The sequence below is a fragment of the Auxenochlorella protothecoides genome, assembly GCF_000733215.1.
Source record: "Auxenochlorella protothecoides strain 0710 unplaced genomic scaffold scaffold16, whole genome shotgun sequence".
Taxonomy (NCBI): Eukaryota; Viridiplantae; Chlorophyta; class Trebouxiophyceae; order Chlorellales; family Chlorellaceae; genus Auxenochlorella; species Auxenochlorella protothecoides.
In genome coordinates this window covers 188-22,296 of record NW_011934406.1, presented here as the reverse complement: position 1 = coordinate 22,296, position 22,109 = coordinate 188, and the positions used below count along the sequence as shown (strand labels likewise).

The window sequence follows — 22,109 nt, the reverse complement described above, 5'->3', positions numbered from 1 at the left end:
TGTATTGGGAGACCCTGCTGCGCCCGAGGCCTCCGCGTCGGCCGGCGGGTCCGGGTACAGTGGTGGGCAACATTTTTATTTGGGAGGGCCTGCAAGGCCCCGATGGCGTAGCAGGGGGCTGTTCGGGTGCGTCTGTCTATCTCAACAGGGTACTGGTGGGTTAATTATGGTTACTATCCTCTTGAATGGAGGTTGATGCGAACAAGGACAAAGTCTTTCGCAGTCTTCAGAGGCGATCCCCGCAGGACAGATGCCGTGAGCCTCGGTGGCGAGGTGGACTCGATAACAAACAAAGTCGAAGATCTCGAGGTTGACGGTGATCAGACCGGGAGCTCGTTGTCCTGGCCGGTGCGCCCGATCAACGAAGGCTGTTCTGCGGAGCGTGCTGGGCCGAGTCAGGGATTAAGGCAATGCGAATTGCCAGTAGAGATCGACGATCATGGTGTCGTCTTCGCGATGACACGGGTGATCCACAGGGATATGGCGCTGATTACCACCTGAGAGGCGTACAGCTGCGCATAGGATGCTGCATTCTACGAGTTGGAGTTGAAGGGTGCACTGCGGTGCCTCCCGGCGCCTGACAGCGGCCATGCTTGTGGGGAGCCTGGACTGCTTCCCAGACTTGGAGCTTCTGGATCCAACAGTCGACATCCATGCCATGTTCCTTCACTACAATAAACTATATTTTGAAGACAGCCTGGGGGCCTGCTCTGTAGAGTGGAGCTCGAAACGCATGACGTCATGCGGGGGTGTATGCGAGTTCCGTGGTGGCGGGTGCACCATCAAGCTCTCTGAGCCTCTGCTCAAGGTGAGCTGCACAGGGAGTCTATGTGGAGAGGTTCATGGTGGAAAATTGACGGTGCTGTGCTGAAGATGTCGGGCCTGCTACATTTGTGGTGGCGGTGGCACCGGCCTGGGCCTTGCTCTGGAGCTGAGGCCCTAGTGCGGTGAGCTCACATTCTGCGGCACTCCAAGGACATCCCTTTCCTTGCGCGACACAGTTCCGGCCAGTGGCTGACATAAAAGCAGTCCTGCTGCACGAAATGATACATGCACACAATTTCCTTGTGGGATCCAAGGATGATGGCAGGGATGGTGAGCAGGCCTCGGTCCCTGAGGGGGGCTGATTAAGGCAGCACTCCCCCTGCTTCCTGCAGAAGACCCGCCAGGACTGGCTGCCATGCATAAATCGATGCTCTGATGGGCTTGTTCGCAGTGCCTGTGGTCCCTCCGGCAGCCTGGGAAACCCTGGAAGCCACATACACCCCTCACGTCCCACACAGGCCACGGCTCTGTGTTCCAAGCACACATGCGGCGCATCAACGCCTGTCGAGATCCTGACCCCCTGCGGCCCCTGGAGGGGTACAACATCACGGTGAGTCACCCCCGTGGGCGTCGCATGAGGCCTGAGGCGCCAGCACTCGATCCCCGTGCTCGATCCTCGCTTGGGGTCCAGCCATTGTGGCCACGATCTCCACGCCCCAGTCGATGCTCCACAGGCTCGGCCCAAGCTCATCGCTGCCTCTGCCTCACTGCCTTATTGCAGATCAGGCACAGCATGCTGGATGAGGTGGCGTACTACCAGAATCATCACTGGAGCTGCCCGCGGTGTGGGCACCTGGTGAGACGAGCCATGAACCGGCCCCCACAGGAGGCCGACTGCTGGCGCAGGGCCGGCCCGGCGTGCGCCGATCCACGGTGCGGGTGGCATGTCCATCTGCGGCACTGTGGGGGGACATACGTCAAGGTCAAGGAACCTGAGGGGTACAAGCCCAAGACGCTGAGGCGGGAGGAGGCTGGCAAGCAGCAGGCTGGTGAGGCAGTGTGTTTGTGGGTGGGAGAAGAGGCGGAAGCGCTGCAGCATCCCACGGATTACTTGCCCTGTGTGCATTTGGGGCTCTGAGCTTTCACCTCTAGATGAATCTTGCACCGAGCATGCCTGGAGATGCCCATCCTGTGCCATGGCAATCCTCCCTTGATGCTATTCTATTAGGTTTGTATCACCACGAATCACATTTGACCCTGTCACACGTGCAGGGCCCTCATCAGCAGCCCTGCCTGGGCCAACACCGGCTGCCACGCCCCCAGCTGGTCACAGACCGATCACTGGGTACTTCCAGCCGGCTCCATCCCATGGGGCCACCGCTGGATCCTCCAGTCACAGGAACCCAGACAGTATCGTATCTGCAGCATCAAACAATACGGCAGCAAATGTGCAGGGGCAACATAATCCCAGAGGTGCGTGCTGTCATCTTGAGATGGCGTCGAGGGGTGGTTAAACAAGGAGCAATGGTGGTTTGGAAGGGGTCATCACGAAGATGCGCCCTTGAGGCATGTGCGACTCAACTGTGCTATGACCGTACATGCAACAACCCGCCATGCAGGTGGCAGCAAATTGAGATCAAGAACTCCGGATGGATGTGAGGAGGACATTCACAGTAGGAGGGCAAAACTTGCTGCAGCTGCACTGGCTCGATTTCAGGCAGTCCCTCCTCGGCCCCCTTCTCGACCACCAGCCAGTCCCCACCCTGGACAGGAAACTATCATAGATTTAACTTGAAAGCGAAGCAATGTTTTTGGTGTACGAATGTACCTGTAGACTAATCGACCTGGTATATTGGAGGTGCTCCAACCAAGCGATGTTATGCGGAGGGACAGATGGTCGGTCATGGAAAACCGCCAGGAAGAACGCATGGCTGCTGATTCAAACCATGGTGCGTCATAGGCCGTTCTCTGCATTAATGCTCACCCCCCATATTACAGATTCCAGTTCTTCTCTCGCAAAATATCAACACTGTGATCTGCAAGGCGAATTGTGAACGCAGAACTCGACAAATGCTCACTGCGCAAAGGATGGCATCGGAAGTCATGGTCACTGAACTCGAGAGGTACGCCCTCCAGGGCAGCAATTCTTTTTCAAAGGACATGCATAGACATGTCATGTATAAGTTGTGTTGTTTAGATCCTTATCACCGTCCCTCGCACCCTCCACAGACCTGTCGAAGATCTGGTTGCGGCGGAGGAGGATGTCGAGGAGGTGGGGCATGGAGGTCGGACTGGTCGAGATCTAGGCAACACGATGGATTCACTGTGGAGAAATAAGGATTGCCAACTCTCCCTTTCTATCCTCAGTTCCAATCACTCGACAAGTTGGAGGCCCTCGGAGTCAATAAGGGTAACAATGGGATTCTTGTCTCATACAGACCGGGCGACGATCTCCTCGCGCGAGACATGTGAATGCCATGAAACGCCATCCTCGCCAACTACAACACAGGCGACATCAAAAAGGCCAAGGACGCGGGTTTCCACACTTGTGAATCGATGCTCATGCAGCCCAAGAAGGTGCGCATGTGCCTTGGGCGCCCTAGAATACAATGACACTCATGCTGGTGCCCTTTCAACTGATTCATAAAGGTCCCAACCCAAACCTTCCTCTTAAATAGCGGCTTGTGGAGATCAAGGGTCTATCTGAGGCCAAGATAGACAAACTGGTGGAGGCATCAAGAAACGCCTGCCCCAACTTCGGCATAATGAGCGCCAGAGATTTTGAGGGACAGGTAGGCTTCTCCGTGTAGCAGTCATCAGCGACATGCAAATGACAGCATGGCCTAGCATCCTCTCACCAAGACTTCTCACTCATACCCACCACATAACGAGCAGAGACAGCGCCAGATCGTGCACATTTCTACTGGCTGCCAAGCATTGGATGAGCTGCTCGGAGGCGGCATCGAAAGCAAAGCAGTAGGTTTTGGGGAAGGCTTCTGTGTATGTTTCTCGTGTCAATCCCTGATTGTAGACACAGCCCTTTCCGCCATCTTTGCGGTGCCCACAGATTACAGAGATCTTTGGAGAGTGGCGAACGGGCAAGACTCAGCTCTGCCACACGCTCTGCGTGACAACTCAGATGGGAGAGGGACTGGGTGAGTCAGTGATGGGGAAGGTGACATTGGGCAGCTGTTCAAAGCTTGCCATGGCGTGACTGCCCCCACCAAGCCCGGCGTTAAAGCTCTCCCACTTGCTTCACCACCCGCCTGCAGCGGCCGGACGTGTGGCGTACTTTGACACGGAAGGAACCTTCCGTCCTGAGCGCATCCGGCCCATCGCCGAGCGTTTTAACCTGGATGGCGACGCTGTGCTGAGCAATGTTCTGTATGCACGGGCCTATACCTTTGAGCAGCAGTACGGTGAGCTGTTGGGGATGATAGAGCCTGCAGATGGTGATGGGGTGAGGGACGATTGATGCGGTTTGGTGCAGGAATTTGGTGAGCCTGGTGATGCCATCAGGATCACCACCACCAACCTCAGCCTGGCACCATCTTCATGCAGACCTGCTGGAGCCGCTGGCGGCGAAGATGGCGGAGGAGCCCTTCAAGCTCCTCATCATGGATTCCATTGCGGCCAACATGCGTGTCGACTACTCAGGGCGTGAGCACTAGTTGAGGTGGCGTTGTGGCCTGCTGCCAGGATCCTGGCAGGGACTCAAATTCTAAACGCAGCACTGGCATCCCCATGCCGTCCAGTTTCTGAATCAAATCACCCTTGCTGGCACGTTCACCACAGGAGGTGAGCTGGCTGAGCGACAGCAGAAGCTGGGCTTGCTGATGAACAGGATGCGCAAGGTGGGTGGGGTGCAGGCAGTGCTCCCTGCATGGTTGCAGGATGTAGACCCATGCGTGTGTCCAGCATTACAAGCGTAGGGTGCATGTTGGAGCAGAGCATCCACAATTCCATAGCCCACGGATGACACCAATGACCTCACTGTGCCAATTTACAGCTTGCGGATGAGTTCAACATTGCCATACTCATCACCAACCAAGGTGGGGAGAAGAGTCATGCATCAAGGTGCTCAACTTCATCCTCTGACTAAAATTGGGGCATGCATGCTCAGTATGCTGCCCCAATACCGCCAGCATGGCCAAGGAACGAACCTCACCCTATGCGCAGTCATCTCTGACCCCTCTGGAGGAGCAATGTTTGTGGTTGACCCCAAGAAGGTGGGCGGTGTTGCAGAGGGATTTGTATCTCCCAATACCTACATTTCTGACTCATTGCCGCTGCTTGCCGATGCACAATCCCCCTCCTCCTATTGCTGTCATCCACTGCATTTCCCATCTCCATTTGGCAGCCCGTGGGTGGGCACGTGATGGCGCACGCCTCCACCATCCGCTTGTCTGTGCGCAAGGGCAAAGCCGAGCAGAGGTGGGCCTCCAGGGCGGGTTGACCCTGAAGGTGGTTATCATGCGGGGCGCTACCCCAGGTACTTGGGGTTTTGAGAGTCAGAAGACTGTTTGACCACACCTCTGCACCCACGAGACACAGGCTGATGAAGGTGGTGGATGCCCCGAATCTGGCCGAAGCCGAGGCTTCCTACGCCATCAGTGGCCAGGGCATCATCGACTACAAGTGCGAGGGCTGCTAGGTGCTGTACCAGTCTCGTGCACAGTGTTGGTACCTTGGTGACGGGGGCGCGTTGCACCAGTGACTCAAGGATGGCAATGGTCCGGCCCCTGATGTGGTCCCCATCTCACACTGCGCCTCCAATTGTATGCACAGGGACTGAGGGGAAGTGTGGCGACAGCAATGACAACAACACTGGAACATCAGCCGAGAAAACGAACCATGGGCTGTCCCGAAGCCGGCGCCATTCTTCGCTGGGGGCACCGTGGTGCAAAAACAAACCGCCCTCCAGACCCAGGCACGCACTTGTCACTGCCTTTATGCAGCACCACCGCCAGTCACAAGACTGAGAACGCACCCACCCGCCTGCTGTGTCCAGCCATGCTGTGCTGCTTGTATTTGCAAGTTCATGACGACACATAGGGGCTGCAGAATGCTTGGCAGCAGGCAGGGAGGGGGCACACTGCCATGGCTGCAACTGCGCATGCGCGTTCCCTACTTGATGCTGAGGGCAGCCACGCCGTCTGCCAGGGAGGAGGGGGAAAACAGGTTGGAAAGCGGGAACTCTGCCGCGCACGCCTCCCTCCAGCTCTCCGCGGCTTGAGAGACGGACAGGCGCCGGGACAGCAGCGCATGCACCGCCGCCGCGGCGTCGTGGCCGGCCCCCGCAGGGGAGGCCGCCGCCACAAACGCGGCCGCTGCCTCCTCGACGCCCGCGGGGCGGAGCAGCGCCGCCGCCTCCAGCGCCGCCGCCGCCTGGGCCAGGGAGCCGCCGGCGTGCGCGGCCCGCCACCGCTCCGCGTATGCCGCGGCGTCAGGCGCGCCCTCGCCCCGCAGTGCCGCCACGCCCTCCCGCAGCAGCTCCGCCACGTGCGCCTCGGCGCCCTCCCCCGCCGCCGGCCCTGCCGCCGCCTGCGCCTCCTGCGCCAGCGCCAGGCGCAGCACCAGCAGGTGCACGCTCGCGTCGCCGGGCCCGGCCAGACGCTCAGCACGCTGCACGGCCTGCAGCGCCAGGAGCAGGCGGCCGCGCAGAAGCTGCACCTCCGCTGCCAGCGCCTGCGTCTGCAGCCGGTCGCCCGCGCACTGCGTCAGGCGCTGCACCAAGGCCGCGGCCTCCCCCAGGGGGTCTGCCGCGGCGGCCAGCTGCACGCCGTCCGGGTCGGGGTCCCTGTGAGGCAGGAAGGGGGTGGGAGTTGAGCGCGCGGGGTGAGGCGTGGCGGCAAGGTTGTATCTTCCTGCAGGCGCTCGAGGGCCTCACGACCATCTGAGGTGCCACGCCACCGTCCCAACATCCAAGGCCACTGCACACCCACTCACTTCTTGCCCTTGGCGGCGGGCTTGCCATCCTTCTTGGCAGCCTCCTGTTCCGCTGCAGCGGCAGCGGCGGCCTCCTTGGCTCGCCGCTGCTCCTCTTTCCTGGCCTTCTGTCGCGCCCTAGATGGTCGTCATAAGGGGATTGATTGGGTGGGCACATCATGGTGGTGCAGGGTGGATGTTCACGCAGCACATCAGTGAGATGCAATACTAATCAGTGCTGGGCGGGGAGCACACGCATCTCCGGGGAACTGACCCTTCCCCCAAGCCCACCAATCTGCATCCTCACTTCTTGGCATCCTCTGCCGAAGCGCCATTGGCTGCCTCCGCCTTTGCTGCGGCCGCCTTTGTCGCAGCCTCATGGAGTTGAATGTAGGTTTCTATTGCGCCGTAGGCGCCCTGAATGAGGGATGGTGGGGGCGTACAGGGGCTGAGCGGTGTGATAAGCACCACTTGTGCTTCATAGCTCATCCTCGAACATGCCTTGAAGCACTGGGTCTCCTGCAGACATCACCCCTCCCGGCCCTGCATCCAGCCCTCCCCACCTCGGCGTAGGCTGGGTGAGAGTACAGCTCGTCCTCAAATCGGAGGAGATCCATATATGCCCGCAGCGTCTGCAGCAGTGGATAATTTGGAGGGAACGACTGGGTGTGAGAGGCGGGCATGTTCGGCTGAGGGCCGTTTGCCAGCAATCCGCTGGTCCAAGCCACGAGGGTTGTGGCCGGTGACCTTTGTTCACACCCCTGGCATGCTTCCAGATGGCACACAGGCTCGCTCCCAGAGCATGCCGGCCCCCCCGTTCCCAAGGCCCACACGTACGTGCTTGCGCAGGCAGTAGTTGTGGAAGTCAAACTGGTCGTCCCGGAACTCCTTGAAGTGGGACACCACCTTCAGGAACCGCTTCAGGGCCTGCACCGGCGAGCGTTGATGTCCTGAGGGAGCTGACGCCGGAAGCTGCGGCACATTGCTTGTGGACTGCAGGGGTCGATTGCTATTGACAATGACAGCGCCCTGCATCAATCCCGCCTCTGCCTCCCAGGTGCTCTTCCACACCTCCTCCCCCCCCCCCCCAAACAAAAAGACTCAGCACTTCACCTTTATCAGCATCCGTCCCCGTCTCACCTTGCCGTGGTCACCGCGGGCCAGGTAGGCCCGGCCCGCCGCCACCTCGTACCACGTCGCCTGCATGTCGTACAGGTTGTTGGTGTGCTCGCCCTCCCGCGTGAACAGCGCCGCGGTCTCCTCCGCGTCGGCGCAGCGTCCCGCGGCAAACATGGCGGCCACCGCCGCGCAGTTGACAAAGCGGTCAGCCAGGTCGGCGCGACGCGCTGCGTCGGCGGCCTCGGCCGCGCCCGCCAGGTTGCCGGCGCGCGCCAGAACCCCCGCCCGCACGGTCAGCGCGTCTGGCAGGCCCGGGCAGTCGGCCAGGCAGGCGTCCACCGCCGCCAGCGCCTCGCGGCTGCGCCCCGCCACGTTCGCCACCTGCGCCCGGAATAGGCGCACCCACACCAGGGGGTTGTCCTCGGGGGAGGGGGGTCCGGTGGTGGAGGGAGCCATGGCAGAGGCTGGGGATGCAGTCTCCAGCGGCGGGAGGCCCCGCCCTTCGACCAGCGATGCCTCCAGCCCCTCGAACAGCGCATCCAGGGCTGCAGACTTTGCAGGGTCGGCAAGCAGCGGCCGCAGGTCTGTGAGTGAATGGATGGGGAAAGGGGGTGGTGGGAAAATGATGGGTGGAGTTTCCATTTTGTGTAAATGCAAGCACTGACTTGCTTGGAACAGTATGTGTGCGATCTGCTGATAGCAGATGTAAGCCCCGCATTCTTCCAAGTCCTCTACCACCTCACCAGAGAAGAGAGATGGGACGCCGCGCACGAGGTATGGCCGTACATAGGCGCCGATTGCCGTCTTAAAGTCCTCCCCGGTCTGGATAGTGTGGCGGCATGGCCAGTGAGCTTGCCAGGAACTATTCAAACACAACCAACTCCCTTAAAAGGCAAACGACATACGGCCCTTGCCCAAGAGCACAACGGAACAGCCAGTCCATGGCACCCACCAGAAAGTCGAGGGGGATGCGCTTGGCTGCAGTGCTCTTTGGGAACTTGCGCTGCAGGCGGGCGTAGATGTCAGACAGCCTCTGCCGCTGCTCCGCGGTGAGCTGGGCATCAGGGGTGTCGAGGCCCAGCGCCGTCCGCAACCCAGCATGGTACTGGTGGTTCTCCGGGTTGATTCCCAGCAGCTCCCTGGCACGAGGTGGGGACCGCACAGGTGAGGGTTGGGGTAGGTCAGGCAGGAGCTTGCCTCGGATCAGCAATCCCATCCTGTGAGCCACGGCTGTGCTCTCAGGCACTGCTCACCAGTACACGCCCTCGGCCTCCTCAGTCCGCCCCAGCTTGGTGAGCAGGCGTGCCCGGCCGGTCAGCACCCCCAGCCTGTCCTTGAGCAGGCGCTTGCCGACCGCCGCATCGATGGCCGCCAGTGCCTCCTCTGCCTGGCCGCCTGCGCGACGGAAAACGAGACTGCTGAAATGACCAGGCATGTGCTCCACTTTGCCCAGCGGGTTGGTCGATGCACAGGCCCCACCTCCTTGGCATGCAGAGAGGGGAAAGACCACCCCACCCACCACATCACCAGAAGAAGTCCGCAATTCTTCTGACGGGACATACGCCTAGCTTCACTTTGTGACCTTCTCCCTCCCTCGCACATACCCATTACCCCCCACCCCAACCCCACCCCCCCAGAAAGGAGAAACTCCCACCCACCTTCCTCCAGGATCTGCGCCTTGTACAGGAGCACCTCACTAGTCTCGTAGGGTTCATGCGCCGCGGCTTCCTCGTCCATGGTGGCCCCATAGCTGTCCAGCACCTTGACTGCCACATCGTGGTTGCCATTCAGGTGGTGCGCCACGGCAAAGGCCAGCCAATTCTGTCGGTTGGTGGCCTTGAGCTCCAGCAGCGTTTGGCGCGTCTCCAGGAAGCCGGGTAGGTCGCGCATCTGGATCTGCGAGAGGGCGATCATGTTTGGGAGGGGATGGGGTATGGAGCGGTTGAGCGCCTTTGGGAGGCATGGCCATCACGAAGAGGAGCAGAACGAGAGTGCAAACTGGACCTCCCAATCGCCGGTTGAGCGTCATAGGGACAGATGAGGTGCTGCAGCCACACCCTGGCCGCACCGCTGACCGTTGCTGCAACTTGCAGAGCCTGACCCACAGCACCCCAGGCCCCCCCCCCAACTCTCTGGGCACCTGCAGCACCGACAGGTCTCTGAGGATGGTCAGATTCTCGCGGTCGATGCGCAGGGCGTTCTTGTAGCACTTCATGGCCTCGTCAAAGTTCTCATCCGATTGCTGGATGAGGCTGGGTGTGGGGAGGGGAGGGATGTGCTTGTTCAGGTGGTGGGAGTGGTCCTGCAGGCAGGGGGAAGCCGTGGAGCCCCAGATCCCCTGCATGCAGGGAAACAATGTGTGGGACCTTCTTCCACGCCACCTCACATGCGTCGCACGTATCAAGCCCACAGCGTACTCACCCAAAGACATGCCAGCACACGTGGCTCCTCAGGTTGTTCTTCACGCCCCGTTTGACGAGGTCCAGGGCGACCTCCTTGTGTCCCAGGCAATTCTGGAGCAGCCCTTTCATGGCCAGCGTCTCCCCATGCTCGGAAAAGCGCTTGAGGATGGCGTCTGCCGTCTTCAGCCCCTTCTTGTACTGCTTGGTCTGCAGAGACGACGGAGGGGGTAATTGAAATCAGGCCAAGAGATGCTTGGTCTCGGCGCAAGGACCTCTTGATGTACGTCGGATTTTGCCAGCGAGGTGCCGCTGTGCGTTCCATCATCGAATACCTCAGGGCAGCGGCGTCATCGCCGTCAGGCGCCTGCTCGGTGTGGAGCCTCATCCCTCCCGGGCTGATATGCAGATCAAACAATTTAGGCATATTATTCATCAACCATCCACCGGCCCCACCTCGTACTGCTTCACCAGCTGGCGGAACAGGCCGGCCTCCTTGCCGGGCAGCACGTTGATATCCACCGACCCAGGCGCCATGGCGATGCGCTGGTCAGCAGGGCAACCCAACCCTCACCAGTGAGTGGGACACTTTTGCTATGGAAATAGCTAGGGCACCCACGGCCTGCGCATGATGCACTGCGCGCTGGTGTCAGAAGGGCTCACAATCCGACGTCGCCGGGGGCGCCACGCTGGCATCTGATCTGACGCCGATGTGCGTCGCCAGGTCACCTCGATACCTTGCATTTCTCGTCTTATAGCTCCCGCCCGTCCAATGCTCGTGTACTTCAGCGCTTGTTCCATCCAGTGACAATGCAGCGGATCAGATCGATGCAGCTAGTCTGCGCCTGCCGTTCAGACGGCGAGACCGTCTCGCCGTGCTGGTTTATGTTTGAAGAAAGATGAGTGTCTGGACCCCTGTCTCATTGTTCCAATCCACAGAGATAGAATGTAGCTGTTGCGATATCCCTCAAGGCTCCGTGACTGGCGTTTGCCCTCAGAAGATCGCACATTATTGAGTCCTCCCATCAATGGTAGCAACAACCATCGATTCGTCCTGGCAACCAGAGCCGCCCAACTCGTGCCTCAAAAGATTGGAATGTGTTCTTGGATCTTTCAAGGGGTGCGAAAGGTCGTTATGGGGAGTCTTGCTCACACACACCGGGAAGCCTTACTTGCCATAGTTTGACTTGCGGTACACACCTTGCTCAAGGGAGCTCTACCCTGGTCAATGGGAGTGTTGCTGCACGGAATGGCTGACATTCTCCTCTCTGAATCATGCACCTCCCCCTGAGTGAGAGCAGTCACCCTTTAACACACAGACATCTTGCAGCTCAGCATAGGGCCGCACCGTCCAGAAGGCTCAAATCTCGACCGCTCGACTGCAGGCTCATGGGGACATAGCACCGTGACGGTGTTCTATTCCTTGCCTGTTCGTCCACGTCTGCATACAAATCTCGACCTCCAGGAGCCGTACCGTACTCAGCCCATCCTGTCTGCTTCTCCATTTCTACGAAGTACGGCACCCATGGGTCCGCCATTACACATGAACCAGGCAAACTTCCTTTAAATTCGAGCAATAAACCACCCGGAGATGTATCGCTGTGCTGAGTGGTCGATATCAGGCCAATAAACCTGTGAAGGACTACAGCCTTTGCAGCGCCCACTGCACCTATGCCGCCGAATCTCGCATGCAGAGACAAAATTTAGGGTAATAGAACATGTATACAAGGACTTGGTGCCTCGTACTCCACATGGTATGGGACGGGCGGGCTGAGTTTCGACATGGGGGGCACTCCGCGGAGTTTGTCCCCGACTCCCAGCTTATCGACTTGACGACACGTCAGTCATGGCCGGAAGTAACACCCAGTCTGGGCAACTTCGCGCACAGTGAGAGGCGCGGAGCCTTCTCCAATCCACACCCTAGTTATCTTTGGGCACATTGTTCGGTTTATCGCACGCTTGGTGTGGCGAGATTGTGCGAATCGGGGCTTCTCGCACGGACCCCCATCGCAAGGCCACGATTCGCGATGTGCATCACCCCCACGTCGCCTCCCCGCCTCCCTTCGATGTGGTAGAATGGCAACGCCTGCCACGCTACAGATGTCTCTCCCGACTTCCAGCCTTGATCGTGATCAGGCAGGGAGGGAGACAGGGGCCACCTCCCCCTCTCCCGGCCCTGTGGACGTCCCCGTCCTGCGCGCCCCGCCGGGGAAAACCCTGCTCCCCCAGGATGCCTTCCCGAACGGCCTGCCCCCCGCATTGCCCCGTGCCGCGCTCCAGGTGCACCCCCTGGCCCTGCAGCGCAAGGCGCGGCACCCCCCCGGCCCCTCCACCTGCAGCGCCGCCACGAGCACCTCCAACTCCCTGAGCGGGGGCGGGAGCAGCCTGGGCCTGGGGCGGGGCCCCCTGTCCAGCAGCGAGTCGCCCTGCGCGCCAGGGGTGTCCTCGCCCGTGTCCACCGCCGACATCCAGCTGGTCCAGAACCTGATTGAGCGCTGCCTGCAGGTCTACCTGGCGCAGGGCGAGGTGGTGAAGATTCTGTCGGCGCAGGCCACCATAGAGCCGGGCTTTACGCAGCTGGTGTGGCAGAAGCTGGAGGAACAGAACCCCGACTTCTTCGCCGCCTACAACCTGCGCCTGAAGCTCAAAGGCCAGATCATCATGTTCAACCACCTGCTGGAGCAGCAGGTCCAAGTGGTGCAGGTGGGTATGTGTGGGGTGTTGCAGATTAGGACAGATCGACTGCAAGAGGACAGCGGGGGACCCCTGTGCGGTGCCTATGTGCAGCCAAATGCAGGCGGTTGGCGCCTTGCGGCTGTCTGATGCTGTGGGATGGGGCTGTCTCGGAGGCCATCATAGCTGGGAAGGAGCAGGTGGCCATGCTCAGTCTGCAACCCCCAGACCCTCCATGTTCCCCCCCCCGCAGCGCATGCAGCATGGGTGGGTGCCAACGCAGCAGGCCCAGCAGTTTGGAGCAGGCAGGCTGGGGAGCGGAGGCAGCGGGCCCACCACATCTGCCACCGCCTCCGGCATCCCCCTCTTCCAGTCGGGGCCCCTGCACTCAGGGGGGCCGGGAAGAGAGGGGGGTGGCCTGGCATCTGGGCTGGGCGACACCGACACGAGATCAGGTGCGGGCAGGGATCGGGTCCCCATGTTCCTTGGGAAGGGATGTGCGTCTTATGCCGTGGACTACTGGGAGAGGACCAGGCGGCCAGTCATTGACCGAAGCCCGGCCCCATGAACCTGTAATGCTCGCCCGGGGTACCGCAATTTATCTCACACACACACACACACACACACACGCACACACACACCGCCCTCGCCCCATGGTTCCCATTCCACAGCCAATGGCTTCCTGTACCCAAACCTGGGACCCTCCTTGCTGGAGTCTGGGGCACAGGCCCAAGTCCCACTCTTCCCGGGCATGCGCTTGTGCCCCTCGGAACCAGACCTGGTGTCGGCCCTGGCGCAGGTAGGGATGGCAGGGGGGATCTGCTGCGGGTGTGGGACAGTATTTTAGTGCAGGTGCCTTTGATATGGAGGGAAGGACTCTGCTGTTGCATGCTTTGTTTGCACCTTGGAAGGGAGGTCTGGACTCTGTGCGTCCGCTCGGCGCCCAGTTGGCATCTGGGCTGGGCGACACCGACACGAGATCAGGTGCGGGCAGGGATCGGGTCCCCATGTTCCTTGGGAAGGGATGTGCGTCTTATGCCGTGGACTACTGGGAGAGGACCAGGCGGCCAGTCATTGACCGAAGCCCGGCCCCATGAACCTGTAATGCTCGCCCGGGGTACCGCAATTTATCTCACACACACACACACACACACACACGCACACACACACCGCCCTCGCCCCATGGTTCCCATTCCACAGCCAATGGCTTCCTGTACCCAAACCTGGGACCCTCCTTGCTGGAGTCTGGGGCACAGGCCCAAGTCCCACTCTTCCCGGGCATGCGCTTGTGCCCCTCGGAACCAGACCTGGTGTCGGCCCTGGCGCAGGTAGGGATGGCAGGGGGGATCTGCTGCGAGTGTGGGAAAGTATTTTAGTGCAGGTGCCTTTGATATGGAGGGAAGGACTCTGCTGTTGCATGCTTTGTTTGCACCTTGGAAGGGAGGTCTGGACTCTGTGCGTCCGCTCGGCGCCCAGTTGCCCCCTCTCCTACCTTTACCCCCTCTGTTGATTCAGAACCCTCTGTCCATCCTGGGCCACACCGGCCACGCGGGCGGAGGTGGCGCTGACTTGTCCATGCCGCCGCGCAACTTCTCGCTCTCAGACCTGACCCTGGACCAGCTGCACGCCGACGGGCTGGACATGGACATGCAGTGAGGGCCTGGCCTCAGCACACGTAACCACTGGCATGCTTTGTTTGCACCTTGGAAGGGAGGTCTGGACTCTGTGCGTCCGCTCGGCGCCCAGTTGCCCCCTCTCCTACCTTTACCCCCTCTGTTGATTCAGAACCCTCTGTCCATCCTGGGCCACACCGGCCACGCGGGCGGAGGTGGCGCTGACTTGTCCATGCCGCCGCGCAACTTCTCGCTCTCAGACCTGACCCTGGACCAGCTGCACGCCGACGGGCTGGACATGGACATGCAGTGAGGGCCTGGCCTCAGCACACGTAACCACTGCCCACGCGAATTGGGGGGCGGCAACCCAGAATCTGGGAAGATCACCAAGATGGAATGCTCAGCAGCCTCGGCCTTGCAGCGTCTGGCACAGGAGAAGGGCCGCCCACCTGCCTGGGGCCGAGACGGCATGGCGAGATAATATCCCCCCCCGGCTTGCGGGGAGAGGGCTCCACTGTGCCAACTCAGGCCCGGGTATGAGCACCCTCCCCGGCACTGCAGCGCCCACCGATGAGCGGCACCCCTCATGCAGCAGCTTGACCTGGACTTGTGGTTGGTAAGGCCCCGTAACGACGGTTGCCTGCCCGCGAGTCCAGGGTTCCCCCCTTCCCCAAGTATCGCCCGTTCCCAGCAGTCATCATGTAATCCCCGCATCCAGTCTGCAGGCAGACCCGCCCCACCACCATGGCAGCATTTGAGGCTGGTTGTACAGTTGCCGCCCCCTGGCAGGGGGACTCTATCGGCTCAGTCGGGCGGGGGAGGGGCATGAACATAGCAGCAGACACACCCAGCGGGAAGGCAGAGGAGCACGGAGGGAGGGAGGAAGAAGTCACAAGCATTGTAGAGGAGCGGCGCCAAGCGTACAGGGCCGCTGGACACTTCCAGGACTTGAAGCCGGCGCCGGCGTGTAGGGAAACATCTGCACGTGACAGCAAGGGGACAGAGGACGCAACGTTTTGAGAAGTAGCAGCAGGATGAGCGCAAGGCGTGCCATTCCCACGGCCTCAACACTCCCCCCCGACACCCACTGCCCTCACCTCGACCTGGGCAGGCCTGGAGACCGGGCCCTCCGCCACCTGCCTACAGCCCATCTGACCAGGTGCTTCGCCCTACAGAGCGGGGCGGGGGCTCCTCCCTCCCCCACACATCCCTTCTCTCCAGCGCAGGGCGGCCGTCGGCATCCAGCGTCAGCACCTCCCACATCCCCGTCAGCTCCTCCTGGCGCGGCGGCATGCTGGCGGCGGCACCGCTCCCCGTGAAGGGTGGCGGCTGGGCCGACCTGGTCCGACCCAGAGCTTGCGCGCCGTACCCCCTCTGCCCCCCGCCGATGGGCGAGCCGCCGGCGGTGGGGCCGCTGGCGGCGGCACTGTGGGGGGGAGGGGCCCGGTCCAGCCTGACCCCGGGCTTCAGCGCCGCCAGCTCCTCCTCCGTGGGCACGCTGAGCTGGCGGTTGGGGCCGGGCTGCCAGGCAACAATGGCCATCTGCTTGGTGATGTGCTGGACGTCCGGGGGGGAGGGTCTCTGGCTCCATACGGTATGAGTACTGCACCCGCCCCTCTGCGGCCTCGTTCACCTGCAAGACGGCGGGGTGGGAGGCATGCAGTGCCCTTCAGACTTTTCCATATGTGCGAGGGCATGCATGGGCTGTTGCATGGGGCTACCGCCCCCCGGGCTGGCCGGGCGGCAGCCGGCACCTCAAGCAGCGGAGGTTCCTGGGAGACCAGGGCTGACCCCGAGTGCGCGATCCATGCCGGAGCTCCCGCCGATGCATGGCACCTTCCCCGAAACCCAAGAGATCTTCCCACCTGCTGCGTCCAGTCCTGTTCCTCCAGGATGACATACTTGTAGTCGAGCTTCGTCCCCGGCAGGAGCTCCACCTCCACGCCCCACAGGTCGTCCGGCGCCCAGGACATGGGCACCTTGGCGATGGAGAGGAAGGACCAGCCAAAGGGGATGGCGGAGCCTGCCACGCACAGCATCTGGCGGGAGTGGACGCGGTAGTGGACGTGCAGCCGGACCCGGACGAGGGGAGGCTCCGCCCGGCGGGGCTCCACCTCCTCCTCCCTGCGAGTGTAGTGGTCGAGGGGTGCAGTGTGACGCCAGGAAGCCGGTCCGCGCGTGCTCCTGAGGCATTCGAACTTCTCAGATGGGACCAGGGCAAGCTGCAATGCAATCAGGGGGCCATTGGGGGGCAGCAGGGACCGAGAGCACCACCTCAAATCCTTTGACCTGGATGGAAACTGCAGGAATGATTGGTTGGGCAGCAATCGAGGGGGAGTCAACCCAGAAAGGCGATCCCTGTCGAAGGATGCCGTGATGTACAAGGGCCCTGGCACGGCATAGGCCTCGATGATGACACCCCGGGGGCTGGGTCGGGTGCTCTGCCTGGCGTCGACCCGCCTGGGCCGGGGGGACCAAAGGGTCCTCGGGAGCGTCCAGATGGGTCGTTGCAGCGCTGCAGTCATAGCCCCTGACCCCAGAGCCATTTGGCGAGCACTCCCCTGCCTAGGTGCGACCCGTCGCTGACACCGTGGTGGCTTGGGCTGGCATTTCGCAGACTACGATGCCCAATTGCCGCCGGCCAATCCCCAAGTGTCTTGCCTGCAGGGGCGGATGATGGGGTGTCGAGTCGATCCGGCCCTGCTCGGGGCCTGGACCGTGGTTGCCATGCCACCACACAGGAGTGCCAAACCCTGCTCGCGCGCTGTGTGTCCCATTCCAGCTTTCCTCGTTCGTCCTGTGGGAGGTGCGACAGCCTGCGCGACTGCTCATAGGGTCCAGTAGGCACCTTACCCATTCGCCAAAAGTTACTCTTATAATGTTGCGAACTCGGGACTCGGCAGCCAGCGCCGCACGCGAAAATCCATGGTCACATCGCTGCCGCAGCAAGGCCACGTGATTCTGCTCAAAGTACATGGTCGACATGGAGACCCACCGGCGTCAGCCTCTGGATAAGGCAATTCTTTCCTTCAGCAAGAGCATGGGCGCTTGCCTCGACAAGGTGGGTGGCTTGGCTGGACGCATCCGCCAGTACCGGGCGCGCCCGAGCTCGGTGAGTACCCGAGTATCTCCCAAGATATCTTTTAGACCCCAAAGAACCCTTATCCAATGGGCATGGCATTCACAGGCCGAGATGCAGCTAGCAGCCGATCTGAGCGCTGCATTCCTGATTTTCTGTAATAGCCATGCAACGTGTCCATGCAGCGCATCAGCGCAGACAGTGCTGGGAGAGGCACTGTACCTCTCGGTGAGTGGTGGATGAAGCAGGAGTACCCAGGCTGACCTTCCCTCGTGTCCTATATAATACCAGACACACACACCGGGCCCAACCTCGTCCACCACAGGCACTCGCCCTTCTCCAGGGAGGTGTCGTTGGGCCAGCTGACTGCATCCTGACTGCTCTGGGTTGCCGCCTTCGCCTCTCCCGTTCCATGCTTCAGGCCTCATCCTCGCAACCTCCCGTGGAGGCACCGCCTGGCTGCCAGTCCCCCAGGCTGGCATGCCTCCCTGCGCTGCTTCCCCCTCCCCTGGCAGCCTCTCTGTGCAAGGGCTTGTCGCCTGCGAGCCCCTACTGGGCTGCGCATGGAGGCAGGGGTATGCCTTTTTCCTCCCACCTCTTCCCGATCCCACGGCACGGTCCCGATGAGGCCGCGATGTATGGCCATCCGCTGGAGGAGACTGTCTCGGCCCTGGCGCGGTGCATAGCCTCATCCCCTCACCCGTTGGCGGGGGCACTGCAGCAGGCCACGCATGCAGAGGTTTGGGCCCACTGCAGGGCGAGCAACGAGGCTCACCAGCTCCATTATGATGTCGGTGAGATCCAGGCGTGTGACCGCTCATGGGGATTGTGCTGTGTCAGGAATGGAGAATCATGTGCATGCGCCTGTGACCAGATCTCGTGGCGTGGCCTTGTCACAAGGCGGCAGCCGTAGACCCGCACCACCCTCCCCATTCCTGCCCGCCCGCAGATGAGCGGTGGCTGGGGCACGGCAAGAGCGAGTATCGCGTGCAGCACCCGCTGCTGAGCAGCGTCCTGTTCCTGGCGGGGGAGGGGGCCGGTGCGACGCTGGTGCTGGAGGAGTGGCTGGGGAAACCCACATCAGCGACGCGAGCGTGGCTGGTGCCTCCCTTTCCTGGCTCCCTACTCCTCTTTGAGGGCAGGCTGCTGCACGGCGTCCTCCCAAAACCAGGTCGGTCAGGTGGCTGGCATGCAGAGGGGACAGGGGTGTGGCCTGTGGGCTCGAACATCGACCGCTTGTCTCTCCCTGCCACTCTACACGGGATCAGCGTGCCGGTATGCAAAAAGGATACGATGCCCCAGATTTGGTGCCTGACAGCCACAGGAACGATTCTGCTCATGCACGCAGGCAGAGGGTCCTCGCATGTTGAGCCACGCATCACCCTCATGGTGGCATGGTGGGGCGAGGAGGTGGTGGGGCATCGGGCCAGGCAGAGGGACGCATCAGCCCCTGGACCAATGATGACGCCTCCCTGGAGGCTTCCTGACGGCCACCTCTCCAGGCATGCCTGGGCTGATAAAGAAAACTGGAGCGGCAGTGAGGATGCGCCATCCATAAGAGCACTGCCGTCACAAGGACCGCACCCAGTGGAACCTGTGTGGGAGAAGGTTCCCGGCCAGGTCTCTGCACGCCAGGCGAGCCCTGTATGGCTAACCCAGCTCCCGCTGCCCCCACTGAGATTCTTCTTGCGGAGTGAGACGGAAATCGAACGTTTGTATGGGGACCCTGAGTTGTTTTGTGGTCCATAGTACCCGCCGACCCTTGCTGTGGAGGTGCAAGTTTGGGAGCTTCGTTATCGCTACTTGTGGTCGCCGGGACGCGCGCGAAAACCGATTACCCAACGAATTACCATAGGAAATTGTGCATTCGCAGCATCACTCACCCCCCCCTCGAAGGAATATAGAACCTCACATCATCCACACAAACCTTGTATATCTCTATAGTTTCTTGCAAAAATCATCAAGTTCCTGTAGAACCTCCTTTGCAGTCAGTTTCCGCTCGAAGTGCGAGACATCCATACGAGCAAGTATGGGTTTCGCCGTCGGTCCGGCTGAGGCCAAGCAGCACTCGCGTGCATTTGCCATCTACAGGACCGAGGCCACTGCGAAGAACCTTACCTCCGATGTGGGTGCTCCTTGTTGGTCGTGGGATGATGTAAGGGTCGTCGGGTGGGGAGGGATGTTGTCGGGAAGGTGTGAGGGTGCTCCTTCACCTTCGATGCCTGGATCAAATACCTATGGCTTTGCTCTGGAATCATGCAGGATGTTGTTGAGCTGATCAGCAAGTACGGCGGGGAGAAGTCCAAGAGTGAGTTTTCCGAAGCGGTCGGGGGGTGTCCGGTTGCCGGCTGGCGCGGCTGGGCATGTGATCAAGATCGTGATTAGGCTCACCCCAATCCAGCGATCACGGCTTCTCACGCGCACATCCTTCCAATCTCCCCTTCATCCCAGGTCCCTCCTCCTTTGACGAGTTCACCAAGGCGGTGTCCAAGGCCCCCACCCACCCCGACGCCGAGGGCTCTGGAGACTGCCTAGGCTTCGCCGCCAAGGACAAGTCTGGCCATCTGGCGCCCATGCGCTTCGAGCGCCGGGCGGTGGGCCCCAAGGACGTGGCCTTCGCAATCACCCACTGCGGCGTCTGCCACTCCGACCTGCACCAGATCAAGAACGACTGGGGCGGGTCCACCTTCCCCATGGTCCCCGGCCACGAGCTGGTGGGCATCGTGACCGAGGTGGGTGCCGAGGTGACCAAGGTCAAGGTCGGCGACCGCGCGGCGGTGGGATGCATGGTGGACTCCTGCCGCTCCTGCGACGCCTGCCAGCAGGACCTGGAGCAGTTCTGCGACAACGTCACCTGGACTTACAACTCCACGGGCAAGGATGGGCGCGCCACCCAGGGCGGCTACTCCACCCACACCGTGACGGACGAGAAGTTCATCGTCAAGTTCCCAGACACCCTGGACCTGGCCGCAGGGGCGCCCCTGCTCTGCGCCGGGATCACCACCTACTCCCCCCTGCGCCACTGGGGCCTGGACAAGCCCGGCACCAAGCTGGGTGTGGTGGGCCTGGGCGGCCTGGGCCACATGGCGGTCAAGTTTGGCAAGGCCTTTGGCGCGGAGGTCACCGTCATCTCCACCTCTCCCGCCAAGGAGAAGGAGGCGCTGGAGGAGTTTGGCGCCGACCACTTTGTGGTGAGCAGCAGCGAGGAGGACATGAAAAGGCACGCCACCACGCTGGACGGCATCATCGACACCGTGTCGGCCAAGCACGACCTGAACCAGTACCTGAGCCTGCTCAAGCTCAACGGCGCGCTGGTCATGGTGGGCCTGCCCAACATGCCCCTGCCCATCGCCGCCGGCAGCCTGATCTTCAAGCGCAGGACCCTGGGGGGCAGCGCCATCGGCTCCATCAAGGAGACCCAGGTGGGATGTGCAGGGGGCTGGTTGGGGGGGGGGGAGGGGGGCGGAGAATGGGATCATGGACGCTGCTTCCTGCCATGGAATCTGATTTGAACATGCAGTGGAGGGGGATGGTGGCCAGAGCCTGGCGCCTGGTTCCAACAGATGCCACGCCCCCTCGTGCAGGAAATGATTGACTTCTGCGCTGAGAAGCAGATCACGTGCAAGATCGAGCTGATCGACATCAACTACATCAATGAGGCCATGGAGCGTCTGGAAAAGAACGACGTCAAGTACAGGTGAGTGGGTTGACCAGGGGACGGGACCTTTTATGCATGTGGGAGATTCCTCGGTGTCAGGCCTGCATCCTGAACAGATGTGGCTTGCCCTTGAGATAAGTATTGCTGGAATGTCGCATGATTGTTGTGCACTCCACACCCTCTTGGCAGGTTTGTCATCGATGTCGCTGGAAGCCTGGTTGTGTGAACTTGCAGCCAGGACAGGCTGTGATACTTTGTCTTGCCAATGCATCTTCGCCAGTGTACAGACCTTCCGTGCACCAAAGCTGTGTATGATTCTCTGAGATTGCGGTCACTTGAACATCAGTGCACTCTGTCAGGACAATGCAGGGGGAAAGTTGAGGGTGACCAACCCTCTGTTGAAGACGGGTCTGGAGGTTTGCGCAGTTATCAATGTTGTCACTGCAGTTTGTTGTGCCAGAGGGTGAGTCAGGTGGATGGGTGTCAACTCTAGGAGGGTATAGCGGTTTGACAATGGTTTTAATACAGTGATCAATGTTTGGTGGGGTTAAACCAATGGTAAACTACACCCTCGTCTTGAGCACAAGGTTCGATGGGAAAGTGTTGAGGAAGGGCAGGGCCTCACGGCGTGGATCATTCCTGATCGCACCCTTGTGTATGGAAAAGTGGTGATGGTTCTGGTTGTAAATGATGATGAGGGGCCGGGGTTAGTGGGTTGAACGTGGGTGCGTGGAAGGTGATCATATTGTCCGAGAGATCGGTGGACTCTTCGTAGCTGATTGGGAACTCTACTTTGTTGGAGGTGGGGGCCTCTTCTTGGTGGGAGAAGGCGATTTCTTGTTAGGTGGTGGAGGCGACTTCTTCGTGGGTGTCGG

The 22,109-nt window shown here is 61.0% G+C and overlaps 6 protein-coding genes across 6 annotated transcripts; 3 read left to right on the top strand and 3 right to left on the bottom strand.

The window, feature by feature from the left end:
* Positions 1 to 533: 533 nt before the first annotated feature.
* F751_1534 (hypothetical protein) lies at positions 534 to 743 on the bottom strand (the record flags this gene model as incomplete). Its single annotated transcript, XM_011402967.1, has 1 exon — positions 534 to 743. One exon carries the CDS (start codon positions 741 to 743, stop codon positions 534 to 536), a length of 210 nt encoding a protein of 69 aa, XP_011401269.1.
* Positions 744 to 2,868: 2,125 nt separating this feature from the next.
* Positions 2,869 to 5,419, top strand: F751_1533 (Meiotic recombination protein DMC1-like protein; the record flags this gene model as incomplete). Its single annotated transcript, XM_011402966.1, has 12 exons — positions 2,869 to 2,888; positions 2,995 to 3,050; positions 3,275 to 3,342; positions 3,444 to 3,557; positions 3,833 to 3,920; positions 4,038 to 4,184; positions 4,327 to 4,425; positions 4,561 to 4,619; positions 4,775 to 4,817; positions 4,945 to 4,994; positions 5,126 to 5,199; positions 5,320 to 5,419. 12 exons carry the CDS (start codon positions 2,869 to 2,871, stop codon positions 5,417 to 5,419), a joined length of 918 nt encoding a protein of 305 aa, XP_011401268.1.
* A 473-nt stretch (positions 5,420 to 5,892) lies between these two features.
* Positions 5,893 to 10,748, bottom strand: F751_1532 (N-alpha-acetyltransferase 16, NatA auxiliary subunit; the record flags this gene model as incomplete). The annotated part of the gene is made up of 14 exons (XM_011402965.1): positions 5,893 to 6,102; positions 6,343 to 6,565; positions 6,715 to 6,831; positions 7,001 to 7,110; positions 7,257 to 7,325; positions 7,531 to 7,620; positions 7,834 to 8,396; positions 8,556 to 8,634; positions 8,765 to 8,951; positions 9,066 to 9,207; positions 9,471 to 9,708; positions 9,953 to 10,064; positions 10,234 to 10,421; positions 10,668 to 10,748. 14 exons carry the CDS (start codon positions 10,746 to 10,748, stop codon positions 5,893 to 5,895), a joined length of 2,409 nt encoding a protein of 802 aa, XP_011401267.1.
* Positions 10,749 to 12,311: 1,563 nt separating this feature from the next.
* Positions 12,312 to 14,540, top strand: F751_1531 (hypothetical protein; the record flags this gene model as incomplete). Its single annotated transcript, XM_011402964.1, has 6 exons — positions 12,312 to 12,914; positions 13,138 to 13,339; positions 13,556 to 13,683; positions 13,832 to 13,868; positions 14,085 to 14,212; positions 14,400 to 14,540. The coding sequence occupies 6 exons, from the start codon at positions 12,312 to 12,314 to the stop codon at positions 14,538 to 14,540; spliced, it is 1,239 nt and encodes a 412-aa protein (XP_011401266.1).
* A 1,097-nt stretch (positions 14,541 to 15,637) lies between these two features.
* Positions 15,638 to 17,473, bottom strand: F751_1530 (hypothetical protein; the record flags this gene model as incomplete). Its single annotated transcript, XM_011402963.1, has 4 exons — positions 15,638 to 16,039; positions 16,107 to 16,130; positions 16,363 to 16,621; positions 17,346 to 17,473. The coding sequence occupies 4 exons, from the start codon at positions 17,471 to 17,473 to the stop codon at positions 15,638 to 15,640; spliced, it is 813 nt and encodes a 270-aa protein (XP_011401265.1).
* A 2,359-nt stretch (positions 17,474 to 19,832) lies between these two features.
* On the top strand, positions 19,833 to 21,460 carry F751_1529 (putative cinnamyl alcohol dehydrogenase; the record flags this gene model as incomplete). The annotated part of the gene is made up of 4 exons (XM_011402962.1): positions 19,833 to 19,884; positions 20,028 to 20,998; positions 21,161 to 21,273; positions 21,424 to 21,460. The coding sequence occupies 4 exons, from the start codon at positions 19,833 to 19,835 to the stop codon at positions 21,458 to 21,460; spliced, it is 1,173 nt and encodes a 390-aa protein (XP_011401264.1).
* Positions 21,461 to 22,109: the final 649 nt, after the last annotated feature.